A 22,449-nucleotide genomic window follows, 5' to 3' on the forward strand; every position below is an offset into this window, starting at 1 on the left:
TGAGGTGGAACCTCCTGGGTGCCAGTTTGCATCTACTGCCTCTTGTCCTATCCCAGGACACCATTGAAGAGAGCCTGGCCCCTTCTTGACACCGCTCTGAAGACATTTGTAAACATTCATAAGATCCTTTCTCAGTCTTCTCCAGACTAAACAGCCCCAGGGCTCTCAGCCTTTCCTCACCAGACAGATGTTCCAGTCCCTTCAGCATCCTTCTAGCCTCCACTGGATGCTTTCTTGCATTTCTCTGTTGTCCACCCAAAAGGACAATGTTTGCAAGCTACTTCAACAACTAGGCTGGGGCTGCAACCTCTCCTTCTCAGCAGCAGGAGCATACACAATTGGTGTACCACAGAGGATGTGACCTCTGGAGAGGGCATAGAATCATAGAATCACCTGGGTTGGAAGGGACCTCTAAAGGTCATCCAGTCCACCCCCCCTGCAGTGAGCAGGGGCATCCTCAACTAGATGAAACTACTCGCTCAACTCAACTAGATGAAACAACTCGCTCAAAAGAATAGTGAAGAGGTGATTGGGAACAGTCAGCATGGCTTTACCAAGGGCAAATCCTGCCTGACCAACCTGGTGGCCTTCTATGAGCAGGTGATGAAACTAATAGCTGAGGGGAGAGCAGCTGATGTTGCTTGCCTGGCCCTGATCAAAGCCTTCAACACTGTCCCGCACCACATCCTGGTCTCCAGGCTGGTGACACATGGGTGTGATGGGTGACCACTAGATGGATAAGGAACTGGCTTGATGGCTGCACCCAAAGAGTGGCTGTCCATGGCTCCATGTCCCAGGGGAGGCCAGGGACAAGCAGAGTCCCTCAGGGATCAGCCCTGGGACCAGTCCTGTTCAACATCTCTGTGGGTGCCATGGACAGTGGCACTGAGTGCACCCTCAGCAGGGTTGCTGATGACACCAAGCTGTGTGGTGCAGCAGACAGCTGGAGGGAAGGGATCCATCCAGAGGGACCTGGACAGGCTGGAGAGGTGGGCACAAGCCAACCTCAGGAGGTTCAATAAGAGCAAGTGCAGGGTCCTGCAGCTGGGTGGAGGCAATCCCAGGCACAAATGCAGGCTGGGCAGGGACTGGCTGGAAAGCAGCCCTGAGGAGAGAGCCTTGGGGGTGCTGGGGGAGGAGAAGCTCACCAGGAGCTCTCAGTGTGCACTTGCAGCCCACAAAACCAATCAGATCCTGGGCTGCAGCAGGAGAAGTGTGGCCAGCAGGGCAAGGGAGGTGATTCTCCCCCTCTGCTCAGCCCTGGTGAGACCCCACCTGGAGTACTGCCTCCAGTTCTGGAGCCCCTATTGCAAGAGGGATCTGGAGGTGCTGGAAGGTGTCCAGAGAAGGGCCACAAGGATGAGCAGAGGGCTGGAGCTGCTCTGCTGTGAGGACAGACTGAAGGAGTTGGAGCTGTTCAGTCTGGAGAAGAGAAGGCTCTGAGGTGACCTCATTGTGGCCTTCCAGGATCTGCAGGGGGCTACAGGAAGGCTGGGGAGGGACTGCTCAGGATCTCAGGGAGTGATAGGACTAGGGGGAATGGAATGAAGCTGGAGGTGGGGAGATTCAGGCTAGATGTGAGGAGGAAGTTCTTCCCCATGGGAGTGGTGAAGCCCTGGAATGGGTTGTCCAGGGAGGTGGTCGGGGCCCCAGCCCTGGAGGTGTTTAAGGCCAGGCTGGCTGAGGCTCTGGCCAGGCTGATCTAGTGTGGGGTGTCCCTGCCCATGGCAGGGGGGTTGGAACTAGATGATCCTTGTGGTCCCTTCCAAACCAGAATGAAACTATGAAGTCTCCCAGAGCCTTGTTGAGCCTCACCCTGCAGTCACCAGGGACACCTCCAACTAGAGCAGGCTGCCCAGAGCCACATCAAGTGATCTTGAATTCATCTCCAGGGCTGGGGCCTCAGCCACCTCCCTGGGCAACCTGTTCCCCTGCTCAGCCACCCTCATTGTAAAGAGCTTTTCCCTAACATCCAGTCTCAGTCAGGCTGGGAGCTGTTGTGCCCTAAACCCAACAGGGCTTGTGCTGGGAACATGCAATGATGGCAGTTTGCTGTGCAGAGCTCTCCTGAGGCTGTGCATCCTGGACAGCCAGGCGTGACAAGATCTGAGCTTGCAGAGCTTTTTGCTGGCACTGCTCATGCAGTGGCAGTTTGTGTTCCCCCAGTGTGCACTGACTGCCTCTCTGTTTTGCCACTGTGGCCTTGGTGTGGTTTTTCTCTCTGGTGCTGGAGTCCCACACTCCTGTTTCAAACAGGGATTAATAAGAGATCCAGGGGAAAGCCTGCTGTTGGCTGGGGTGCTTTGATCAGTTAATCTCTTGGTTTGGAGGACTGTGTATGAGCTCTGCAGTGCCTGGCAGAACTTCTTCCCAAACTGCTGGCAGTGGCTGACAAGCTTTAGCTGACCTGGACAGCAAAGAGGGCACTTAGTTCTCCAGGGCATGTAGAGGATTAACCTGTCCTTGCCCAACACCTCTTAGATGCCTGAAGGGAAAAGCAGATTTTGTTTCACCTTCCCCCCATATTTTTGTGCTTTTTGCATAATTTTTTCCTAGTTTTCTACCTTTTTTGGGGGGGGGAGCTTTCTACTACTTTTTTTTGGTAGTTTCCTTTTCAAATCTTCAGCCTCAGTGAAGGTTCCCCTGCAGGCATTCTCCTGGGATTATTTCACTCCCTGCTTCTCCATACCCCTGAATGCTTTGGCAGATCTCTGCCTGAAGTCCCTGGGGCAAAGGTGCCTCCTGTCCAAAGAGGACATCTTTGGCCCCTGGGGCTGATCCTGTGTGGAGGAGCATCCTCTGCTCATTCAGGATTTGTATGCTCAGAGAAGAACTCCCTTTAAAGAATGAAACACACCCCCCCCCCAAAGGTGACACTTGCTGTTCACAGCCTCTTCCTCAGCCAGGAGCCTCAGCTGAGCTTTGCACAGAGAGCAGAATCCCTCTCCTGCAGTCAGGAGCAGCTGGGTTGCTGGCAAGCATTTCTCCCACTCTCCCTCTGCTTTTTTTGGTGGTCAGAGTGGTCCAAGCTTCCTTCTCTGTAATTCCCAGCCAGCAAACCTTGTCACCAGCTCTCTGCTCTCTGCTGTGACAGTTTGGTCATGCCTCAAAGTCTAGACTGGGAAGGGTGGTGTGTTGGTTTGTGTGATATTAGGGAGATTCCCCCCACCCCCCATGCCCATAGGCTTTACTTCTCATAGCAGAGTCTGTCTGCTCCAGTGTCCCTCTTGGAACACTTCCTACATGCAGAGAGTGTTTTCCCCAAAGCAGTGGCAGTGGTGGCTGCTCAGCAGCTGCTGTCTGGAGCAGCACATCCCTGTGTGAGCACACTGCACTCTGTTGCTAGCTGTGAGTCCTCTGGCAATCCCAATGCTTCTTCCAAATTCCATTGCTGTTACAAAGCAGCCTCTGCTGAGTGCTCTGCTGCTCCTCCTCTGAGCCCTGTAAGGATTCCCTCCTTTCCTGTGGCTGGGATCAAAGGGCTCTCACTTGGCAGTGAGCTGGGGCACCTGACAAGATGCTGTCCGTCAGAGGCTGTGCATCTTCTTGCCTTCATTACCTGGCACAATGAAAGCAAAACACCTTCTGTATCTGAGAGAGGGGCTGGAAGAGCCTGGAAGGCTGCAGGAGCACTCAGAAAGTGACAGCAGCTAAAAACAGTGCAGATGACAGGATGGCTGGGACAGGAAGGGCTCAGAGATACACAGATTGCTTGGGGTTGGAAGGGACCCTGCAAGGTCATCTCGCCCAACCCCCTGCAGTCAGCAGGCACACCTCCAACCAGAGCAGGTTGCCCAGGGACACATCAAGTCTGATACTGAGTGTCTCCAGTGGTGGGGCCTCAACCACCTCTCTGGGCAGCCTGTTCCAGTGTCTCACCACCCTCACTCTGCAGAGCTTCCTCCTGATGTCCAGCCTAAGCCTCTCCTGCTCCAGTTTCAAACCATTGCCCCTTGTCCTATCCCCTTCTGAGCAGCCCCTGCCCACCCTTCCCTTTCAGATAGTGAAATGCTTCTTTAGGGTCTCTCCAGAGCCTTCTCTTCTCCAGGCTGAGCAACCCCAACTCTCTCAGCCTGTGCTCATGGCAGAGGTGCTTCAGCCCTCTGATCATCTCAGTGGCCTCCTTTCCTTCTTCTCCACCAGCATTCACAAGTCCTCTTCCCAGGGCTGCTCTCAATCTCATCATCCCCTGGCTGGGATTGATATCCAAGATTGCCCAGACCCAGGTGCAAGATCTTGCACTTGGCCTTATTGAACCTCATGAAATTCTCCTCAGCTCACTTCTCTAGCCTGTCCAGAGCCCTCTGGAGCCCATCCCATCCTTCAGTCTTACCAGCTGCACCACTCAGCTGGCCATCATCTGCCTCAGCCTTGCTGTCTGTGTCACTGATGAAGATCTTGAACAGCAGCAGTCCCAGTAGAGACCCCTGAGGGACACCACTTGTCACCCAGAATCTGATCTGCTGTTAGTGCAGCAGTTAAATCTTCAGCACCTTCTTTGTCACCAGCTGTGAAGCAGGAGGTAGCTGCACCCCAGATATCAGGATATCAGGTAGTGATAGGACTAGGGGGAATGGAATGAAGCTGGAGGTGGGGAGATTGAGGCTGGAGGTGAGGAGGAAATTCTTCCCTATGAGAGTGGTGAAGCCCTGGAATGGATTGTCCAGGGAGGTGGTTGAGGCCCTGTCCCTGGAGGTGTTTAAGGGCAGGCTGGATGAGGCTCTGGCCAGGCTGATCTAGTGTGGGGTGTCCCTGCCCATGGCAGGGGGGTTGGAACTGGCTGATCCTTGTGGTCCCTTCCAACCCTGACTGATATTGTGATACTAGATGTGTGTTCAGATAGTGCTGGATTGCATCAGTGCCTGAACCATGGCAGAGCTGCCCCTGTGCAGGAGCAGAGCTGCGTGAGCGAGCTGCCCTGGGTGTAAGCTGCAGCCTTACACCTCCAGCAGCACTGCATGAATCTCCACTAGCCAGCCAGCTAATTTGAGCCCAGTCAATGAGCTGATGTTATATTTTACAATTGATTTCTTTTTTTTTCCTTCTTGTTTTGTAGAAGTCCTGTTAGAGGAACCTCCTTTGCTCCCCTTCCCCACACACTCCATTGATCCTTCGCAGCCTACATGCTTAAAGTTCAATTTAACATTTAGGGAGTAAAAGGTCTCCAAAGGGACTCATATCCATTGATTTTGTGTCAGAGTTGAAGAGCTAAAGTTTAAAACACACTGAGCCTACAGGGTAAAGGGAGCCTTGTGCTGTGGAACCACGTGGAGCTGTGTAAACTCAACCCTTCCCTCCTGGTCTCTCTGCAGAGGTTACAATAAAAGCACTTAAAGAGAAGATCCGCGAGTATGAGCAGACCCTCAAGAACCAAGCGGAGAACATAGCCCTGGAGAAGGAGCAAAAGCTGCAGAATGATTTTGCAGAGAAGGAGAGGTGAGTGTGAGGGGGAGGGATGTGTTTTGCTGTTTAATCTTCCCAGCCAGGCCTCCCTTTGGTGTTCCAAGGCAGCTCAGGCACGGAGCCGTGCCGCCGATTGATGCGTTTGCCCCGGCCTCATTTGATACTCAACTGTGCACACAGAAACAATTGGGAAGTGTGGAAGTGAAACAAGGACAGATTGTTTCTGGGGGGCAAGTGGCATGTTCAGGAGGCTGCAAACCTGCTTTTCTTCTTCCCTGGCTGGATTGTCCTTTGTGACACTAATCTTTCTCCATTAGCCCACAGTGTAATTCAGTCCTGTACAACCCTGAGCTGTTTGAGATGGTTCCTGGGGGAAAGAGGCATCAGCCCTGCTCCTCTGGCACTGGCTGTGAGTGGGGGGGCTGAGCCTGGATCAGCCTGAAGAGACTGGCAAAATTAAGATGTGCTGTAATTGTTTCTTTTTGGAAGCACCTTGGGTGTGTTTCTGACCTTTTTCAAGTGAGCAGGGAATGTTGGAGTCTTGTGGGTTCGTGGGCAAACAAATCAGGGCAGGACAAGACCTGCAGAGGGACTTCCTGGAGGATGCTTTCCCTGTCTTGAAAATTTATTTCTCCCATGGAGCAATAGCCCTGAAGTTATAACATGGCCAAGTTCATGTGCAGGCCCTTCAGTTCACCTGAGCTCTTTAGCTGGTGGGTTGAGAGCCCTGGGGCTGAGAGCCTGGGGAAAAGCAGCCCCAGAAGGGATCTGCTTGATGCTCAGCAAGAGCTAAAGGAGCTGTGGGGGGCAAGAAGCTGGGGCCAGACTCTGCTCAGTGCTGCCCAGGGACAGCACAAGGGGCACAGAATGGAGCCCAGGAGGTTGGATGTGAAGAGGAGGAGAAAGTTGTTTGGTGTGAGGGTGCTGGAGGCCTGGAGCAGGCTGCCCAGAGAGGTTGTGGAGTGTCCTTGTGTGGAGAGCTTCCAACCCGCCCTGGGCATTGTGCTGCTGGGCACTCTGCTGTGGGTGCCCTGCTGGAGCAAGGGTCGGCCTGGATGATCCCCAGAGCTCCCTTCCAACCCATAGCCACTCTGGGATATTCTGTGTCACAAACAATACAGTACTGCCTGTGGACACAAGAAATGTGAGCCTGCTAAAGGTCTGCTCCCATTCCACACAACTCCCAGTGTGAGATCTGTTGTGAAATGTCTGTGCCTCCCTGAAGAGCAGCTCCTAAACGTGTCTGGGTTTGGCATCCATTGCAGTGATGCTGAACCAGCTGCCTCCCCTCTATTCACTGTATCAGTTATGGCAACAGATTCCTTCATGATGACAGTCAAATGGAAATGCATCACTCTTCCTGTGCTAACTTTGTACAACAGAGGGTGCTTGGTGACAATTTTCTTAATGTGTGTGACATTTCCAAAACAAATTATGCTCAAGAAAACCTTCCACTGAAGTTGTCATTTATGTAGCAGTCAGCTCCTGTCTAATGTTCACAGCTTATGTTCTGAGGTGGCTGCACTGCTAAAATTTTAATCAGTGGGACTGCAAACAGGAGTCAGGATTGCAGCCTGACGTGATTTATGGCTTCCCTTGAAGCACCTTGTAGTCTGGGTGGTGTTGTCAGTTGTCTGATTACAGTTGAGACATTTAATCACTCTCTCTTCCAAATCTGCAAGCTGCAGGAGAGTTGTTGAACATGACTCCGAGCTCTGTTCTCACCTCTCCTCTTCCCCTCGCAGGAAGTTGCAGGAGACACAGATGTCCACAGCCTCCAAGCTGGAAGAAGCCGAGCACAAGGTTCAAGCGTTGCAAACAGGTTTGGCATTGCTCTTCTGACCTTTCCCAATGATCAGGCTGGAGGTGAGAGGGTAGAGAGCTCAGGCCTGTGTGTGAACCAGCTCTTGCAAGGGCAGAGAGGTCCAGCAGGGCTTTGAATGTGCTCTGTCAGCCAGAGCTTTTGGGCCTCACACCTCCATGAACCCTCGTGCTGCAGCCAGTCTGTCGGGAGGTACAGCGGCCACGGCCAAGCGGGAGCCACAGAAAGGCTTCAGAGCATCTCTGCAGTGCCAGCAGGCCATGGGGCTCTCCATCCATGTCGTGGGTTGCTCTGGTTCCACACATTTCCAAGCCATGCCAAATGCACAGTGCCCTGTGTTCAGCACAGCCCCAGCTTCTACCAATGTGTCTTGCCTGTTGCTGTGACTTGCTTGCCATTAATGTCCATCTCTGCATACTTGGAGATCCCAGGTCTGGACACATTTGGGTTTCTTTGCTATAAGAGCAGAAGAGATTTTAGTCCCTGCATTACTGCACTAAACATTTCCAAGGAGTAAGCAGTTTAGCCAGCTTAATAGGAACTTAATAAGGTCTGGCTTTGTTAAGCAGAAACTGGGAGGGTTTGCAGCATCAAGGAAGTACCTTTAGAAATGGTGAGCAACCAGAAGCTCTCTTTCTTCCTAACTCCTACCAGTTTGCCTAGGTAGAAAGGTAAAGCAAAGACTCCTTCCTCAGAAGGTGCTCAGCTTTATTTCTGGCTGAATAAAAGGAAAAGGAGGAGGCTGGTTGCTTTCTTTGCTGCTGTTACAGTGCTGTAATGCTTCATATTTGTGCCTTTTAGCCTTGGAAAAAACCAGAACAGAGCTATTTGATCTGAAAACAAAATACGATGAAGAAACTACTGCAAAGTAAGATTTCACTGTTTTCTTTCTATGTCTCCCTTCAGGCTATCACTGCTTTTGTTTGGGTTTGCCTCTCTCTGTTGGAGACAGGCGAGGTGGAAGTGATGCAGGAGCCCAGATTTGCTGGGAAACATGGGCAGCATTCGGTCTCCTAGGGAGGGATTATTACTTTCCAGGTTTTCTTCCACCCAGCGAGGCGCACTGCCTGGCCCACAGGCTCCTGCAGGCCTGGCTCCCCTCTCGGGTGCTTTGTGCCATCCAGCTCTTAGACTTTACTTGAACAATGGAGCAATTTCAGGCAGAAGATCTCTCCTGCCATCTTCCAGTCCTGCTGAAAATAAAAGCTAGTCTGGTGAAGGATGCACTGCGAGGCACCCTGCCTCTCCCTGCTCTTGGGGTAGCAGTCAAAGCTGCTGTCACATTCACCCCAACTGACAGAGAGCAGCATTTTGGGGGCAGATTTTCCTTGCTTTCAAGCAGAACTTGAAGGTAGTCTCAAAAATAGATATCCTTGTCTTCTTAATGACTGCTGGTTTCAATTAGCCCCTGGCTTTATTAACAACCAGTGCAGGAAGCAGCCAGAGAGAGACAGAGTTCTGCTGTTTGTCTTTGAACCCTTCATGTTTAAGGGAAGTTGGTAATGAGAAGGAATCTCACATCAAGCAGGACTAAACCCAGAGAGTCATTTCTGTGTCTGGAAACGGGGTGGGAAAGAAGCAGCCATCTCAGATGGGTGTCCCTGGCCTGCTGTAAGGGCAGGGGTTGGAAGAGGCACATCCCTGTGTCCTGCAGAGCCCCAGCTTCACCTCAGCATCCAAGCAAGCCAGTGAGGGGGTGAACAGAGAGGAGATTCAGTGCTCCTGTTCTGGTGCAGCAGAAATGGTAAGGGAAAGCTGCTGGCAGTCCCCATGCAGGGGCAAGAGAAACTATAGCCCAGGCTGGGTGGGAGGAAGGGCATGGTCTGGTTTTGCCTGTGGGGAGTGCTTTCTGCTGTGGCTCCTGGCAGTCCAGATAATACAGGGCTTGCAAAGGCAGGCAGGTTGGGCTCCAGTTTTAATGTATTCATCTGTGGGATCCAGTTCCCCACTGAGGATCCACTTCTCAGTGAGGATCCAGTCCTCCCCTGAGTGCGTGGGGAGCTTGGAGCTTGCAAAATCCAATCCATAGCAGTCAGGAGTCAGCCCTTGGGGTTGAGACACCTTTTGGGTCCCTCAGGACAATCAGTTAGGTAGATTTTTGGGTGGCTCCCTAAGTCCAGTTTCCTTTGGGCTCCAGGAAGATGATGAGAAGTATTTTGTCCCCTCATTGATTTCATCCTTCTCTGAGACTCAGACACATCCTAATGATGCTTCTGATGGAGCCTTAAATCGCTGCAGATTGCCTGGCTGGGCTCTTCTGCACGGAGCTGATGCTGGCAGCTCTCTGGCTGTTGTTCTGTCTTGCAGTCACTTCTGCAGCCAGAGTCAAGGGCTCAGGGCTCAGTGGCTGTAGGCACTGAACCTAATAACCACTCAGCCTTTTGAATGCTGTTACTTGCAGAGCATCCACTTCAGTTGTGAATGCTGTTTCCCTCCGTGCTGTAATTCATCTTGTAGTGAGCAGAAGATGCACTCTGAGATGTTTGTTTGCATTTCTAATGTGTCTCATTCCTTCAGAGAGACTCAGGCAGAAATATTTTCCTATGATCTTTACCTAATAGAGAGGGAATTAAATAAAATTAGGAGCATCTGCAGGAACAAGAAATTTATTGTGTTCTGTAGCAGAATGATTATGAAGGCTGGGTCTAGAGTATGGTGATCATGGAGCTGAATCCTGAGCAGACATTAAGCTTGTACTTTATCTTCCAAACTAATGTACTGTGAAAACAAACTTGTAGGACCTAGTAACAGCAGAAATATTTCATCATTGCTCTGGATGTGGAAGGACATGGACCTGGGGGTGCTGGATGATGGTAGGCTGAACATGAGCCTGCAGTGTGCCCAGGCAGCCAGGAGGGCCAATGGCATCCTGGCCTGCATCAGGAAGAGTGTGGCCAGCAGGAGCAGGGAGGTCATTCTGCCCCTGTGCACTGCACTGGTTAGGCCACACCTTGAGTCCTGTGTCCAGTTCTGGGCCCCTCAGTTTAGGAAGGAGGTTGACTTGCTGGAAGGTGTCCAGAGAAGGGCAACAAAGCTGGGGAGGGGTTTAGAACACAGCCCTGTGAGGAGAGGCTGAGGGAGCTGGGGTTGCTTAGCCTGGAGAGGAGGAGACTCAGGGGTGACCTTATTGCTGTCTACAACTCCCTGAAGGGAGGTTGTAGCCAGGTGGGGGTTGGTCTCTTCTCCCAGGCAGCCAGCACCAGAACAAGAGGACACAGTCTCAGGCTGCACCAGGGGAGGTTTAGGCTGGAAATGAGGAAGAAGTTCCATACAGAGAGAGAGATTGCCCATTGGAATGGGCTGCCTGGGGAGGTGGTGGAGTCCCCATCACTGGAGGTGTTCAGGAGGAGACTTGATGGGGTGCTTGGTGCCATGGGTTAGTTGTTTAGGTGGTGTTGGATTGGTTGATGGGTTGGACACCATGATCTTGAAGGTCTCTTCCAACCTGGTCTATTCTATTCCTATTCTATTCTATTCTATTCTATTCTATTCTATTCTATTCTATTCTATTCTATTCTATTCCTATTTCTATTCTATTCTATTCTATTCTATTCTATTCTATTCCATTCCATTCCATTCCGATGGAGCAGGTCCACAGGAGGGCCACAAAAATGATCAGGGTGTTGGAGCAGCTCTGCTACAAGTACAGGCTGAGGGAGCTGGGGTTGGGCAGCCTGGAGAAGAGAAGGCTCCAGGGAAAGCTTAAAATTGCCTTCCAGTCCCTGCAGGGGCTACAAGAAGGCTGCAGAGGGACTGCTCCCAAAGGCCTGCAGGGACAGGCCCAGGGGCAATGGTTTGAAATGAGAGCAGAGCAGATTGAGATTGGATGTGAGGAGCAAGTTCTGCCCCATGAGGCTGCTGGAACACTGCAGCAGGTTGCCCAGGGAGGTAGCTGAGACTCCATCCCTGGAGATACTTAGTCAGGCTGGACAGGGCTCTGAGCAACCTGCTCTGGTAGAGGATGTCCCTGCTGAGTGCAGGGGGGTTGGACTGGGTGACCTTTGGAGGCCCCTTCCAGCTCAAGCCATTCTATGATATTTATGGCCATCGTCCTTGCACAACAAGGCTCCTCTGTGGTGTTTGCAGCCCAAGTTTTGCAATATGGAAATCTAGGAGAAGATGAAAAGGGAACTGAGTGTAGACAGTGGGATTGAGTCATCTCTTTTAATTGTAAGAGCTGGGAGAGAAAGGAAAAAAACAACCCCCCAAAACCCACCCAAACCAACCCCCCAATAAAAAGGGTGAGAGACAGTTTGAGTCTTCTCTGAACACAAATCCTCTCTTTTGATCTGAGGCTGAGAGGCTCCTTGTGTTGCCAATTTGAATTTTCTCTTTTAACAACATGTGATTTTTATCTGGGGCCAGGATTGTTAAGCTTTACAGACACTCATTTGAGGCAGATGAATTGGAGTTGCCTGCAGGGGGAAAAAAAAAGAGAAAGAAAAAGAAGATAATTGTCAATTTATTTTTTTTGGGTAAAGCTAACAGCACTTTTAGGAGTCTGAGTTGTGGAATGAAGCTGTCTCACCACTCTGTGCAGCTCTGGAAAGCCCTCCAACAAAGCAGGAGCAGGAGGAGAAACACTGCAGGAGGAAGTCTTTCAGCATCAGCTTTGTCCGAGGCACTGCTTGCTGTGGTCTGCAGGCTGGGAGTTGCTGTGGCAGCTCGGTGTGGGTTTGGCTGTTCAGAGGCCCAGCTCCCAAGTGCTGCCTGCAGGAGGTGTGGAGGTATTGGATTGAAGCTGGAGGTGGGGAGATTCAGGCTGGAGGGGAGGAGGAAGTTCTTCCCCATGAGAGTGGTGAAGCCCTGGAATGGGTTGTCCAGGGAGGTGGTTGGGGCCCTGTCCCTGGAGGTGTTTAAGGCCAGGCTGGCTGAGGCTGTGGCCAGGCTGATCTAGTGTGGGGTGTCCCTGCCCATGGCAGGGGGGTTGGAACTGGCTGATCCTTGCGGTCCCTTCCAACCCTGACTGATTCTATGATACTGCCTGGGCTCAGTGCTGGTGAGCAGCTCAGTTGGTGAGGGGTTTGGAACACAGCCCTGTGAGGAGAGGCTGAGGGAGCTGGGGTTGCTTAGCCTGGAGAAGAGGAGTCTCAGGGGAGACCTTCTTGCTCTCTCCAACTACCTGAAGGGAGGTTTTAGCCAGGTGGATGTTGGTCTCTTCTCCCAGGCAGCCAGCACCAGAACAAGAGGACATAGTCTCAAGCTGTGCCAGGGGAGGTTTAGGCTGGAGGTTAGGAAGAAGTTCTACACAGAGAGAGTGATTGCCCATTGGAATGGGCTGCCTGGGGAGGTGGTGGAGTCCCCATCCCTGGAGGTGTTCAAGGAGGAGACTTGCTGGGGTGCTTGGTGCCATGGGTTAGTTGTTTGGGTGGTGTTGGATTGGTTGATGGGTTGGACACCATGATCTTGAAGGTCTCTTCCAACCTGGTCTATTCTATATAATTCTGTATGTGATCTCCAAAGGAGTTCATAGAATCACAGAATGGCTCAGGCTGGAAGGACCTCAAGAGATGATCTGCTGCAACCCCCCTGCCATAGGCAGGGACACCTCTCAACTAGGTTGCTCAAGGCCTCACCCAAGCTGGCCTTGAGCAACACTGGGGAGGAGGCTGCCACAGCCTCCCTGGGCAACCTGTCCCAGAGTCTCACTGCCCTCAAACTGAAGAACTTGTTCCTCAGCTCCAGTCTAACCCTGCTCTCCCTCAGCTCCAAACCATTCCCCCTTGTCCTATCTCCAGACACTCTCATGAAAAGTCCCTTTGCAGCCTTCCTGGAGGATCCCTTCAGGTTACTGGAAGGCAGCTCTGAGGTCCCCCTGGAGTCTTCTCTTCTTCTGAACACCCCCAGCTCCCTCATCCTATCCTAATAGCAGAGCTGCTCCAGCCCTTGGACCATCCCTGTGGCCCTCCTGTGGAGCTGCTGGATTTAAAATGTTCAGTCAAATGAGCTTCTGTCATGCCAGCCTTACCCAAGTGCCCTGTCCCTTTGCCAGCAGGCAGGCCATGCACGGGCAGAGGGGCAGAGGGTCTGCCCCTGCCCTTCCCCAGCCCGCGTCCCGCAGCTAGCCTCGGCAGGGCAGGGAAGGTGTTAATGGCCACCAGGGGTTAGCTGTGTGCAGTCCCTGCAGCCTGTCAGCTGGGGCATCAGGAGCTGAGTCTGACAAGATGGCAGCAGCAAAGTTTTCCATGTGTAGGCTTGAAGTAAAATGTAATTAGCCTTTCTGTGCAGAACAAGGATCCATTGATGACTACAGCTGGGCTTTGTTTTCCTCTGTCGTGGAGTGTGGGAGGTAAAAGTGTTCTTCTTCATGTTTATTAATACAAGATTCCTTAGACAAATGGCAAGCACAGTTTAATATTTGTTGGAACACAGAGGGGCTTGCCAAAACAGTTGTTGTGTAAGAGGGTTTCAAGGTTTTCAGATTACAATCATCTCTGGGTTAAACAAATGAGTGATTACTCTTGCCTTGGTCAATTAAAGAGCCACATCCTTCCCGAGGCCTCAGACTGACTCTGCTTGCTGGCCCCCACCTTGCCATCAGCAAACCTGGCTTCCACCAGCACTCACCAGCTGGAGCTGCAGATTCTCTCAGGGCTGGGTCCAGCAGGCAAGCCCAGAGCTGAGTTTAGGGAAGATTAAAGGCTGCTGAGGGCTTTCTTGCCCCTAACGCAACAGACTACTTCTTTTTCCCCCTCCCCCTTCTCCCTCCTCTGCAGAAAAAGAACCATTCTAGTGTGCACTTCCTCAGTTTTCTCCTGGCTCACCTTGCTCTTTCCCTCCTGGCCTGCTGCAGGGGCTGGGAGCAGGCAGGATTCCCAGCTGAGCAGTTCCTGCTCCCAGCCCCAGCGCTTCAGCTCCGGTTTTAGCTCCATTCCAGAGCCACCTCTTGGCTCCCTCCCCTCCTCTCCCCCCTGGCCTTAAATGAATCCTAATTGGAAAAGGATCTTTGGTTGTAGCACATACAGTAGGCTTGTTACATTGCTGTTAACATGTGGGCTGAGGCTCCCTGCCTTTGATGAGAGAAAATATTGAATTTCACTGAAATGCTACATTTTTACCAGCAAATGTTAAGTAGTCTTGGGAGGATTTTAGGTACTGCCCCCCCCTGCCCCCCCCGTTCTGCAGGAAAAAGCCTTCATAAACAACAGAGAGCAGAAAATGCTTGGGCTGGGGTTGTCAGTCAGGGCAGCCCTGCTGCCAGCTTTGGTACCTCTGTGATTTGCCAGGAGGTCTGGGAGCAGCACACAGAGGAGAGGCAGTGGAGAAGGTTTTCTTATCTGCTAAGGTACTCATGGAATCATAGAATGCTTTAGGTTGGAAGGGACATCTCTCCCTTCTCTTCATCCTGAATCTCCCTCTTTGAGTTCAAACTATCCCCCCTTGGCCTATCCCAGCAGGCCCTGCTCAGCAGTCTGTCCCCAGCTCTCTGATCTCCCCTTGAGGCACTGCAAGGCCACCAGAAGCTCTCCCTGGAGCCTTCTCCTCTCCAGGCTGCCCAAGGCCAACTCTCTCAGCCTGGCTCCCAGCAGAGGGCTTCCAGCCCTGCCAGCACTGCTGTGGCCTCCTCTGGCCCTGCTCCCCCAGGTCCCTGTCTGTGCTGAGGGCTCCAGAGCTGCCCCAGCACTGCAGGGAGGTCTCAGCAGAGCACAGCAGAGGGGCAGAATCCCCTCCCTGCCCCTGCTGCCCACCCTGCTGGGGCTCAGCCCAGGCCAGGCTGAGGCTGGGCTGGCAGTGCTTGGAGCCCACCTTTGCACCCCCCAGCACCCCAAGTGCACCCCTGCTCTTCATCTCCAGCCTGGATGGATGCTGGGGGTTGCCTTGACCTGTGTGCAGGACCTTGCCTTTGGCCTTTTTGAACCTCAGGAGGTTCACAAAGCCTCCCTTCTTGACCTTGTCCTGGCCCCTCTGGACAACATCCTGTCCCTCTGGCTTGTCATCCTAAAACAACTGCTGTCAATTACTGCCTCCAGCTCTGCTGCCTCCAGCACAAGAAGGACTGGAGCTGTTGGAGAGGGTCCAGAGGAGGCCATGAAAATGATCAGAGGGTTGCAGAGCCTCCCCTATGAGGGCAGGCTGAGAGAGTTGGGGCTGTTCAGCCTGGAGAAGAGAAGGCTCAAAGGAGACCTTAGAGCAACCTTCAAGTACCTGAAGGGGCTGCAGGAGAGCTGGGGAGGGACTTTGGACAAGGGCTGAGAGTGACAGGGTGAGGACAATGGCTTTGAGCTGGGAGAGAGGAGACTGAGAGTGGAGATGAGGAAGAGATTCTTGACAGGGTGGGGAGACTCTGGCACAGGCTGCCCAGGGAGGCTGTGGCTGTGCCCTGCCTGGAGGTGCTCAAGGCCAGGCTGGATGAGGCCTTGAGCAGCCTGTGCTGGTGGGAGGTGTCCCTGCCCATGGCAGGGGGGTGGAACTGGCTGATCTTTGTGGTCCCTTCCAATCCAACCCATTCTGTGTATCCAAGATGTGGCTCTCTGCATGGCAGGAGTGTGGCACTGGGCTTGAGGGCAGTTTGGAGTGTTCCTGAAAGCTTATTCCTGCCTAAGCTGACCTGATGGGATTGGTCTTCAAGTAGTCCTGTGAAATCTTCTGTTCCAGGGGGGCAAACCTCAGTTCCCTTGGACTTCAGAGGCACAATCCCCAATAAACAGAGAGAACTGAATCTGCCTTCTGAAGGACTGAAATCCTCTCACATATTTTTCTGCTCCAAGTGCTGGCTGGTACCAATCTATCACTTCTCAAGTGTTTGTAGTCTTCTGTTTGGATGGTGGCCAGGGTCAAGCTGAGTAACAAAGAAAGTTTTGCTCCCTCCAGCACCACTTAATTACTTTGAGAGATGGTCTGCAGGGCTGCTTCCCCCCCCCACTGAGCATGAGACCCTGCAGTTGGGGTGGTTCTCTTGGACACAACATGAGACAGCTTCGATTTGCTGTGCCTTTAAGGTCTTCAAGTTTCCTATTTCCTGTCCTTTTGATGAGTCATTAGCTTCTAATGATGCTCTCAAGTTATGGCAGTGTTTAAAGTGATTTCCCTAAAGAACAGGAGGTGGAGAACTTCCCAGGGCTGTGTCTCCTGACAGGAGTTTTGCTCCTCTTCTTAAATTTCCTAGTCATCAGTGAAAGCCCAGGAGCCAGTGGTGAGGGGAGAGGGTGTTGAGAAAGCAGGGGAGATGTTAGAACTGCTTTTAGTGGAGGCTACAGAGGGGAATGAAAAGTGGCTGTCTCTGATGTTGCAGGAAGCAGGGTTTATTTTTGCACTCCACAGTTTATTTGTTTAAAGTTTTAACTGCCTGCCCTGTGCAGAACTCAGCAGGCTGAGTGTCACAGGAGAGCAGGCATGTTTTGCTTAAACCTCCCAGAAATGAGGATGAAATGAGGATACTTTGGAGATCTGCTTAGTTGAATCCAAAGCTCTTGGGTGAGATGGGGCTTGGGAGCCCACGTGCAGGGCAGCCTGGCCTGCTCAGAGTCCTGGTTCAGCCTCCAGCCAAAGCAAGCAAGCTGTGAGGTGGGGAGGTGTGGGGAGTGCAGGGCAGTGACCCCATGGATCACTTGCCTTTGTGAGGCCATGGAACCACAGCCTGCTTTGGATGGCAAGAAAGCTCTTCTCATCCTCCACTAGATCCTCCACCAGAGCAGGCTGCTCAGAGCCCTCTCCAGCCTCACCTTCAATACCTCTAGTAATGGAGCCTCAACCACCTCCCTGGGCAACCTGCTGCAGGATTCCAGCAGCCTCCTGGGGCACAACTTGTTCCTCACATCCAATCTCAATCTGCTCTGCTCTCATTTAGAATCATAGAATCAATAAGGTTGGAAGAGACCTCCAAGATCATCAAGTCCAACCTGTCAAACCATTCAACCATTTCAAACCATTTCAAACCATTGTCCCTTGTCCTGTCCCTGCAGGCCTTTGGGAGCAGTCCCTCTGCAGCCTTCTTGTAGCCCCTTCAGGAGCTGGAAGGCTGCTTTGAGGTCTCCCTGGAGCTTTCTCTTCTCCAGGCTGAACAACTCCAGCTCCTGAGTGCTTGCTGTGAAAGGTATCACAGTATCAGTCAGGGTTGGAAGGGACCACAAGGATCAGCCAGTTCCAACCCCCCTGCCATGGGCAGGGACACCCCACACTAGATCAGCCTGGCCAGAGCCTCAGCCAGCCTGGCCTTAAACACCTCCAGGGCTGGGGCCTCAACCACCTCCCTGGACAACCCATTCCAGGGCTTCACCACTCTCATGGGGAAGAACTTCCTCCTCACCTCCAGCCTCAATCTCCCCACCTCCAGCTTCATTCCATTCCCTCTAGTCCTATCACTGCCTGAGATCCTGAGCAGTCCCTCCCCAGCTTTCCTGTAGCCCCCTTCAGATACTGGAAGGCCACAAGGAGGTCACCTGGGAGCCTTCTCTTCTCCAGACTGAAGGTGCTCATCCTTCCTTTGGGATTGGGAAACTGAGGCATGAGGAGAGTGTGTAATGCTCAAAGGCATCCAGGTCTTGGCTAGAGTGTAGAAACCTGCAGAGGTGAGGATCATGAAGCACAAAGGTTTGTGCTGTTTAGTTTGACTTTCTGAGTGTGCATTTCTGAGACTTGCAGAGAAATGCAGCATTTTAGTACTGTCAGTGCTCAAAGGCAGAAAGCTGGGGACAGGCTTTTTCTCAGGGCCTGCTGGGACAGGCCAAGGGGAGATGGTTTGAACTCAAAGAGGGAGATTCAGAGTGGAGAGAAGGGAGAAATGTTTGACACTGAGGTCGGGGAGAGCCTGGCCCAGGCTGCCCAGAGAGCTGGGAGCTGCCCCATCCCTGGAGCCATTGCAGGTCAGGTTTGTGGCTCTGAACAACCTGCTCTAGCTGCAGCTGTCCCTGCTGACTGCAAGGGGGGGGGGTGGACTGGATGAGCTTGAGAGGTCCTTTCTCACCCAAATCACCCAGAGCTCTGTGATCTGGGGATTGGAGTTGGTGCTGTGGCTGGGCTCTGCTGTGTGCAGTGAGTTAACAGAACTCTGTGACAGCACAGCAGGGCCCTGAGCCCTTCTGTTTGTTTGGGTTTTAACCTGGAGTGGGACATCTCAGTTCCTTTCTGAGGATGGCTAAAAGCTGGAGGTATTTAACAGCCCAAAGAGGGGGAAAATAGCCTTAGGGTCCTGCAGCATCTTCCAGTCATCACCCTGTTATCTGTAACCTTGGCTTGACACCACACCCTTAGGTGGAAATCTCTAACTAAACACAAAGTGCTGCATCAAAGGACCCTGCTGGGCTGTGCCAGCCATGCTCTTGGGCATCCTGGGCATGGCATCAGCCACAGAGCCTTCCTGGGCATCAAACTGCATGGAAGAGCCCCCTTGGTCCATGGGTCTGTGTGAAGTCACAGCAGGTAGAGCATCCCTGTCCTAAGAAATTCTAAGAACAGAATGAAGCAGGTTGGAAAAGACCTTGGAGGTCCTCAAGTCCAACCTCTCACCCAGCACCATCTGATCAACTAAACCATGGCACCAAGGGCCTCAGCCAGGCTCTTCCTAAACACCTCCAGGGATGGGGACTCCACCACCTGGGCAGCACATCTCAAGGGCCAAACTCTCTCTCTCTGTGTAGAATTTCTTCCTCACCTCCAGCCTGAACCTCCCCTGGCACAGCTTGAGACTGTGTCCTCTTGTTCTGGTGCTGGCTGCCTGGGAGAAGAGCCCAACCCCCACCTGGCTCCAACCTCCCTTCAGGGAGTTGTAGAGAGCAAGGAGGTCTCCCCTGAGCCTCCTCTTCTCCAGGCTAAGCTGTCTCTGCTCACTTGCTCTTCACAGGATCACAGACTGCTAGGGGTTGGAGGGACCTCTGGAGATCATCTAGTCCAAATCCCTGATGTTTGGCTCTTGCTGGAGCCAAACACCTTCAGGCTATCAAAACTGCCTTAGTGTGCTGAGCAGAGGGACCACCAGCATGTTCCAGCAGTCCCAGCCTGCCAGCAGGAGCTGGCTCTGCCTCCCAGCTTCTTGTGCAGGAGGCCTCTCCCAGCTGGACCCCAGACATTGCAGCTAAAAGGCAGCCCAGGTTTGGAGCCATCTTGCCACAGTAGCTCATTTTATCTGTAGCAGCTGAGGTCTGTAAGGTGCCTGGGAGGGCTTTGTGAGGAGGAAGAAGAGGAGAGTGAGTTCACAGGCTCACAGGATGTCAGGGGTTGGAAGGGATCCAAAGAGATCATCGAGTCCAACCCCCCTGCCAGAGCAGGGCCATAGAATCCAGCTCAGGTCACAGAGGAACACATCCAGACAGGCCTTGAAAGTCACCAGAGAAGGAGCCTCCACAACCTCCCTGAGCAGCCTGCTCCAGGGCTCTGTGAGCCTCACAGTGAGGGAGTTCCCCCTTGTGTTGAGGTGGAACCTCCTGTGCTGCAGCTTACATCCATTGCTCCTTGTCCTATGCCAGGGAGCAAGTGAGCAGAGCCTGTCCCCTCCCTCCTGACCCCCAGCCCTCAGCTATTGATAAACATTCATTAAACCCCCTCTCAGTCTTCTCCTCTGCAGACTGACCAGCCCCAGCTCCCTCAGCCTCTCCTCAGCAGGCAGTGCTTCAGGCCCCCAATCCTCCTGGTGTCCAGGGGAGGAGCAGCCCTCTCCCAGAGGCTCATCTGCCCCCAGGCACGGAGAAGGTCCTTGGCCCTCCCTGTCCCAGCCAGCTCAGCTGGGTTTTCAGGCAGCCCTTTCATGTTTGTCTGCAAATTGGAATAGTCTCATCCTTTGGAATGCCAAGTGGCAGATCCACAGAGCTATTTTGGTACAGCTGCTTCCTGGGGAGGGCTTGTCTGTGGAGGCAGCCAGGGCAGGGATTCTGCACAGCCACTGCTGGGCAGGGATCCTGGGGGAGCCACTCAGGGTGAGTCCTTGGACCATCCAGAGCAAAATGGTTCATCTGCTTGCAGTGCCAGCAGGGTTACCTCTTCCCAGGCACAGGGCAGAGCTCCCAGCTGAACTGTTCCGCAGTCATTGTCTCCACCTAGCCACAGGGCTCCAGTGTGGACTTTTCTGCACTGGTGCTTGCAGACTCCCCTTGAGCTCTGCAGATGGATTCCAGCTGCTTTTCCCACTCCCACACAAGAGGGCAGGCACAAGAATGAGTCAGAGAGCTTGTGTTGTGCACCCCATGGAGTGGAAAGAGATGGCTGTCCTGGGGGGGCACAGGCAGGAGGCTCTGCCAGATCCCAAGCGCTGGGGCTCCGGGTCCTGCCAAAGAGGCTCTCTGCCATTGTCTTCCCTCCCTTTGGCAGCCAGGTTTGCTGGCAGGGCTGGCAGGGCTGCTGCTCCATCTACCACCTTGCTTCCTGCAGACTGCTTTAGAATCATAGAGTTGTTTGGATGGGAAAGCCCTTTAAGACCATTGAGTCCAACTGTTACCAGGCTGGGCCCAGGCTGGGGCTAACCCCTGGCCCTCAGCACCACAGCTCTGCCTCTTTGAAACACCTCCAGGAATGGGCACTCCAGCACCTCCCTGGGCAGCCTGGGCCAGCGTTTGAGAACCCTTTCAGTGAAGAAGTTTCTCCTAATGTCCAACCTAAACCTCTCCTGGAACAATTTCAGGCCATTTCCTCTCATCCCATCACTTGTTACTAAGGAGGAAAGCCCCACCTGGCTCCAGCCTCCTCTCAGGGAGCTGCAGAGAGCAAGGAGGTCTCCCTCAGCCTCCTCTGCTCCAGCTCCCTCAGCTGCTCCTCCCCAGCCCTGTTCTCCAGACCCTTCCCCAGCTTCATTGCCCTTTCTGGACCTGCTCCAGCCTCTCAGTGTCCTTCTTGGAGTGAGGAGCCCAAAACTGAACCCAAACCCCAAAGTGTGGCCTCCCCAGTGCCCAGCCCAGGAGGACAATCCCTGCCCTGCTCCTGCTGGCCACACCACTGCTGCTCCAGGCCAGGCTGCTGGGGACCTTCTTGGCCACCTGGGCACCTCCTGGCTCATCTTCAGCTGCTGCCAACCAGCACCCCCAGGTACTTCTCCACTGGGCATTACTCTTCCCCCATCCTGGAGCAGTGATGGGGTTGGTGTGACCCAGTATTGCTATGATGCCAGATGCCACAGCTCTAAGCCACCTTCCTGCAGATACAGGGATTCTATCCTCTCCACGGCTGCTGTGAAGTGAAGAAGTGTTTCTCTTTTGTATTACCTGCTGGTGCTGTGGGCATTGGGAACTTTGGGGAGTTGACATCAGGGTCCTGTGCCTGCATCACTGTACCTGTAGGTCATCCCTGCTGCCTTTACAAGGGCTTTAAATCTCCTGGAAGTTGTTTCTCCTGCCCACTCCCATGAAAATCCTTGAATTGCCTTTTGACCTTTATCCTCCATGGCTGTGGCAGGCAAGCAGCTGTGTTGGCATTACACACAGGAGTCACCCTCAGCACTTGCACCTCAGCACCCCTGGGGCTGGAGCACCTCCCCTATGGGGACAGGCTGAGGGAGCTGGGGCTGTTCAGCCTGCAGAAGAGAAGGCTCCAGGGAGAGCTTAGAGCCCCTTCCTGAAAGGGGTACAAGAAGGCTGCAGAGGGACTGTTCCCAAAGGCCTGCAGTGACAGGACCAGGGGCAATGGTTTGAAATTGAGATTGAGATTGAGATGTGAGACTGAGATTGAGATTGGATGTGAGGAACCAGTTCTGCACCAGGGGGCTGCTGGGACCCTGCAACAGGTTGCTCAGGGAGGTGGTTGGGATCCATCCCTGGAGACATTGAAGGTGAGGCTGGACAAAGCTCTGGGCAACTTGATCCAGTGGAGTATGACCCTGCTGAGTGCAGGGGGTTGGACTGGATGAGCTGTGGAGGTCCCTTCTAACCCATTCTGTGATCTGCCTGTGGTGTGCTCAGAGGAGAACAGGGGGGTTTGGTCTGCAGACTTGCAGCAGTTTTAGCAGTGGCATGGCCCAGAGGTGGTGGCATTGTCACTGCCAGCAAACCAAAGACTTCTCTGGAAGCAGCTGCAGCTTGGAGCAGTGGGGGGGGTCAGAGGAGCAGCCCCTTCTGATCATCCTGGAGGCATCACTTAATGGGACCTAAGAAATGTTGTCTCATTTGCATATCCTCTGATCCCAATTAAGGGACAGTGGCACCCCGTGGGGGGGTGGTTCTGTGTCCCTGAAGGTAGCTGCTGTGACAGAACTACATCTCATTACCTTGATGGAATTGGTGACCACTGTAAATCAGTGTTTGAGTTCTCTCTGAATCCCAAACCCAAGGAGCTAGGAACCAGGGCTGAGCATCAATTCAGGGGCT

The 22,449-nt window shown here is 53.1% G+C and overlaps 1 protein-coding gene across 8 annotated transcripts in view; it reads left to right on the forward strand.

The window, feature by feature from the left end:
• CUX1 (cut like homeobox 1) overlaps positions 1-22,449 on the forward strand; it is a 461,619-nt gene that overhangs the window by 217,014 nt on the left and 222,156 nt on the right. For all 8 annotated transcript variants that reach the window (XM_068165418.1, XM_068165419.1, XM_068165412.1 and 5 more), the window contains exons 6-8: positions 5,313-5,436; positions 7,149-7,225; positions 8,027-8,093. In XM_068165418.1, the coding sequence (XP_068021519.1) occupies positions 5,313-5,436; positions 7,149-7,225; positions 8,027-8,093 (268 nt within the window). The remainder of the gene's footprint in view (positions 1-5,312; positions 5,437-7,148; positions 7,226-8,026; positions 8,094-22,449) is intronic.

Source organism: Melanerpes formicivorus, unplaced genomic scaffold (assembly GCF_026170545.1).
Source record: "Melanerpes formicivorus ecotype bairdi unplaced genomic scaffold, bMelFor1.0.p_v2 SCAF_88, whole genome shotgun sequence".
In the NCBI taxonomy this organism is placed as follows: domain Eukaryota; kingdom Metazoa; phylum Chordata; class Aves; order Piciformes; family Picidae; genus Melanerpes; species Melanerpes formicivorus.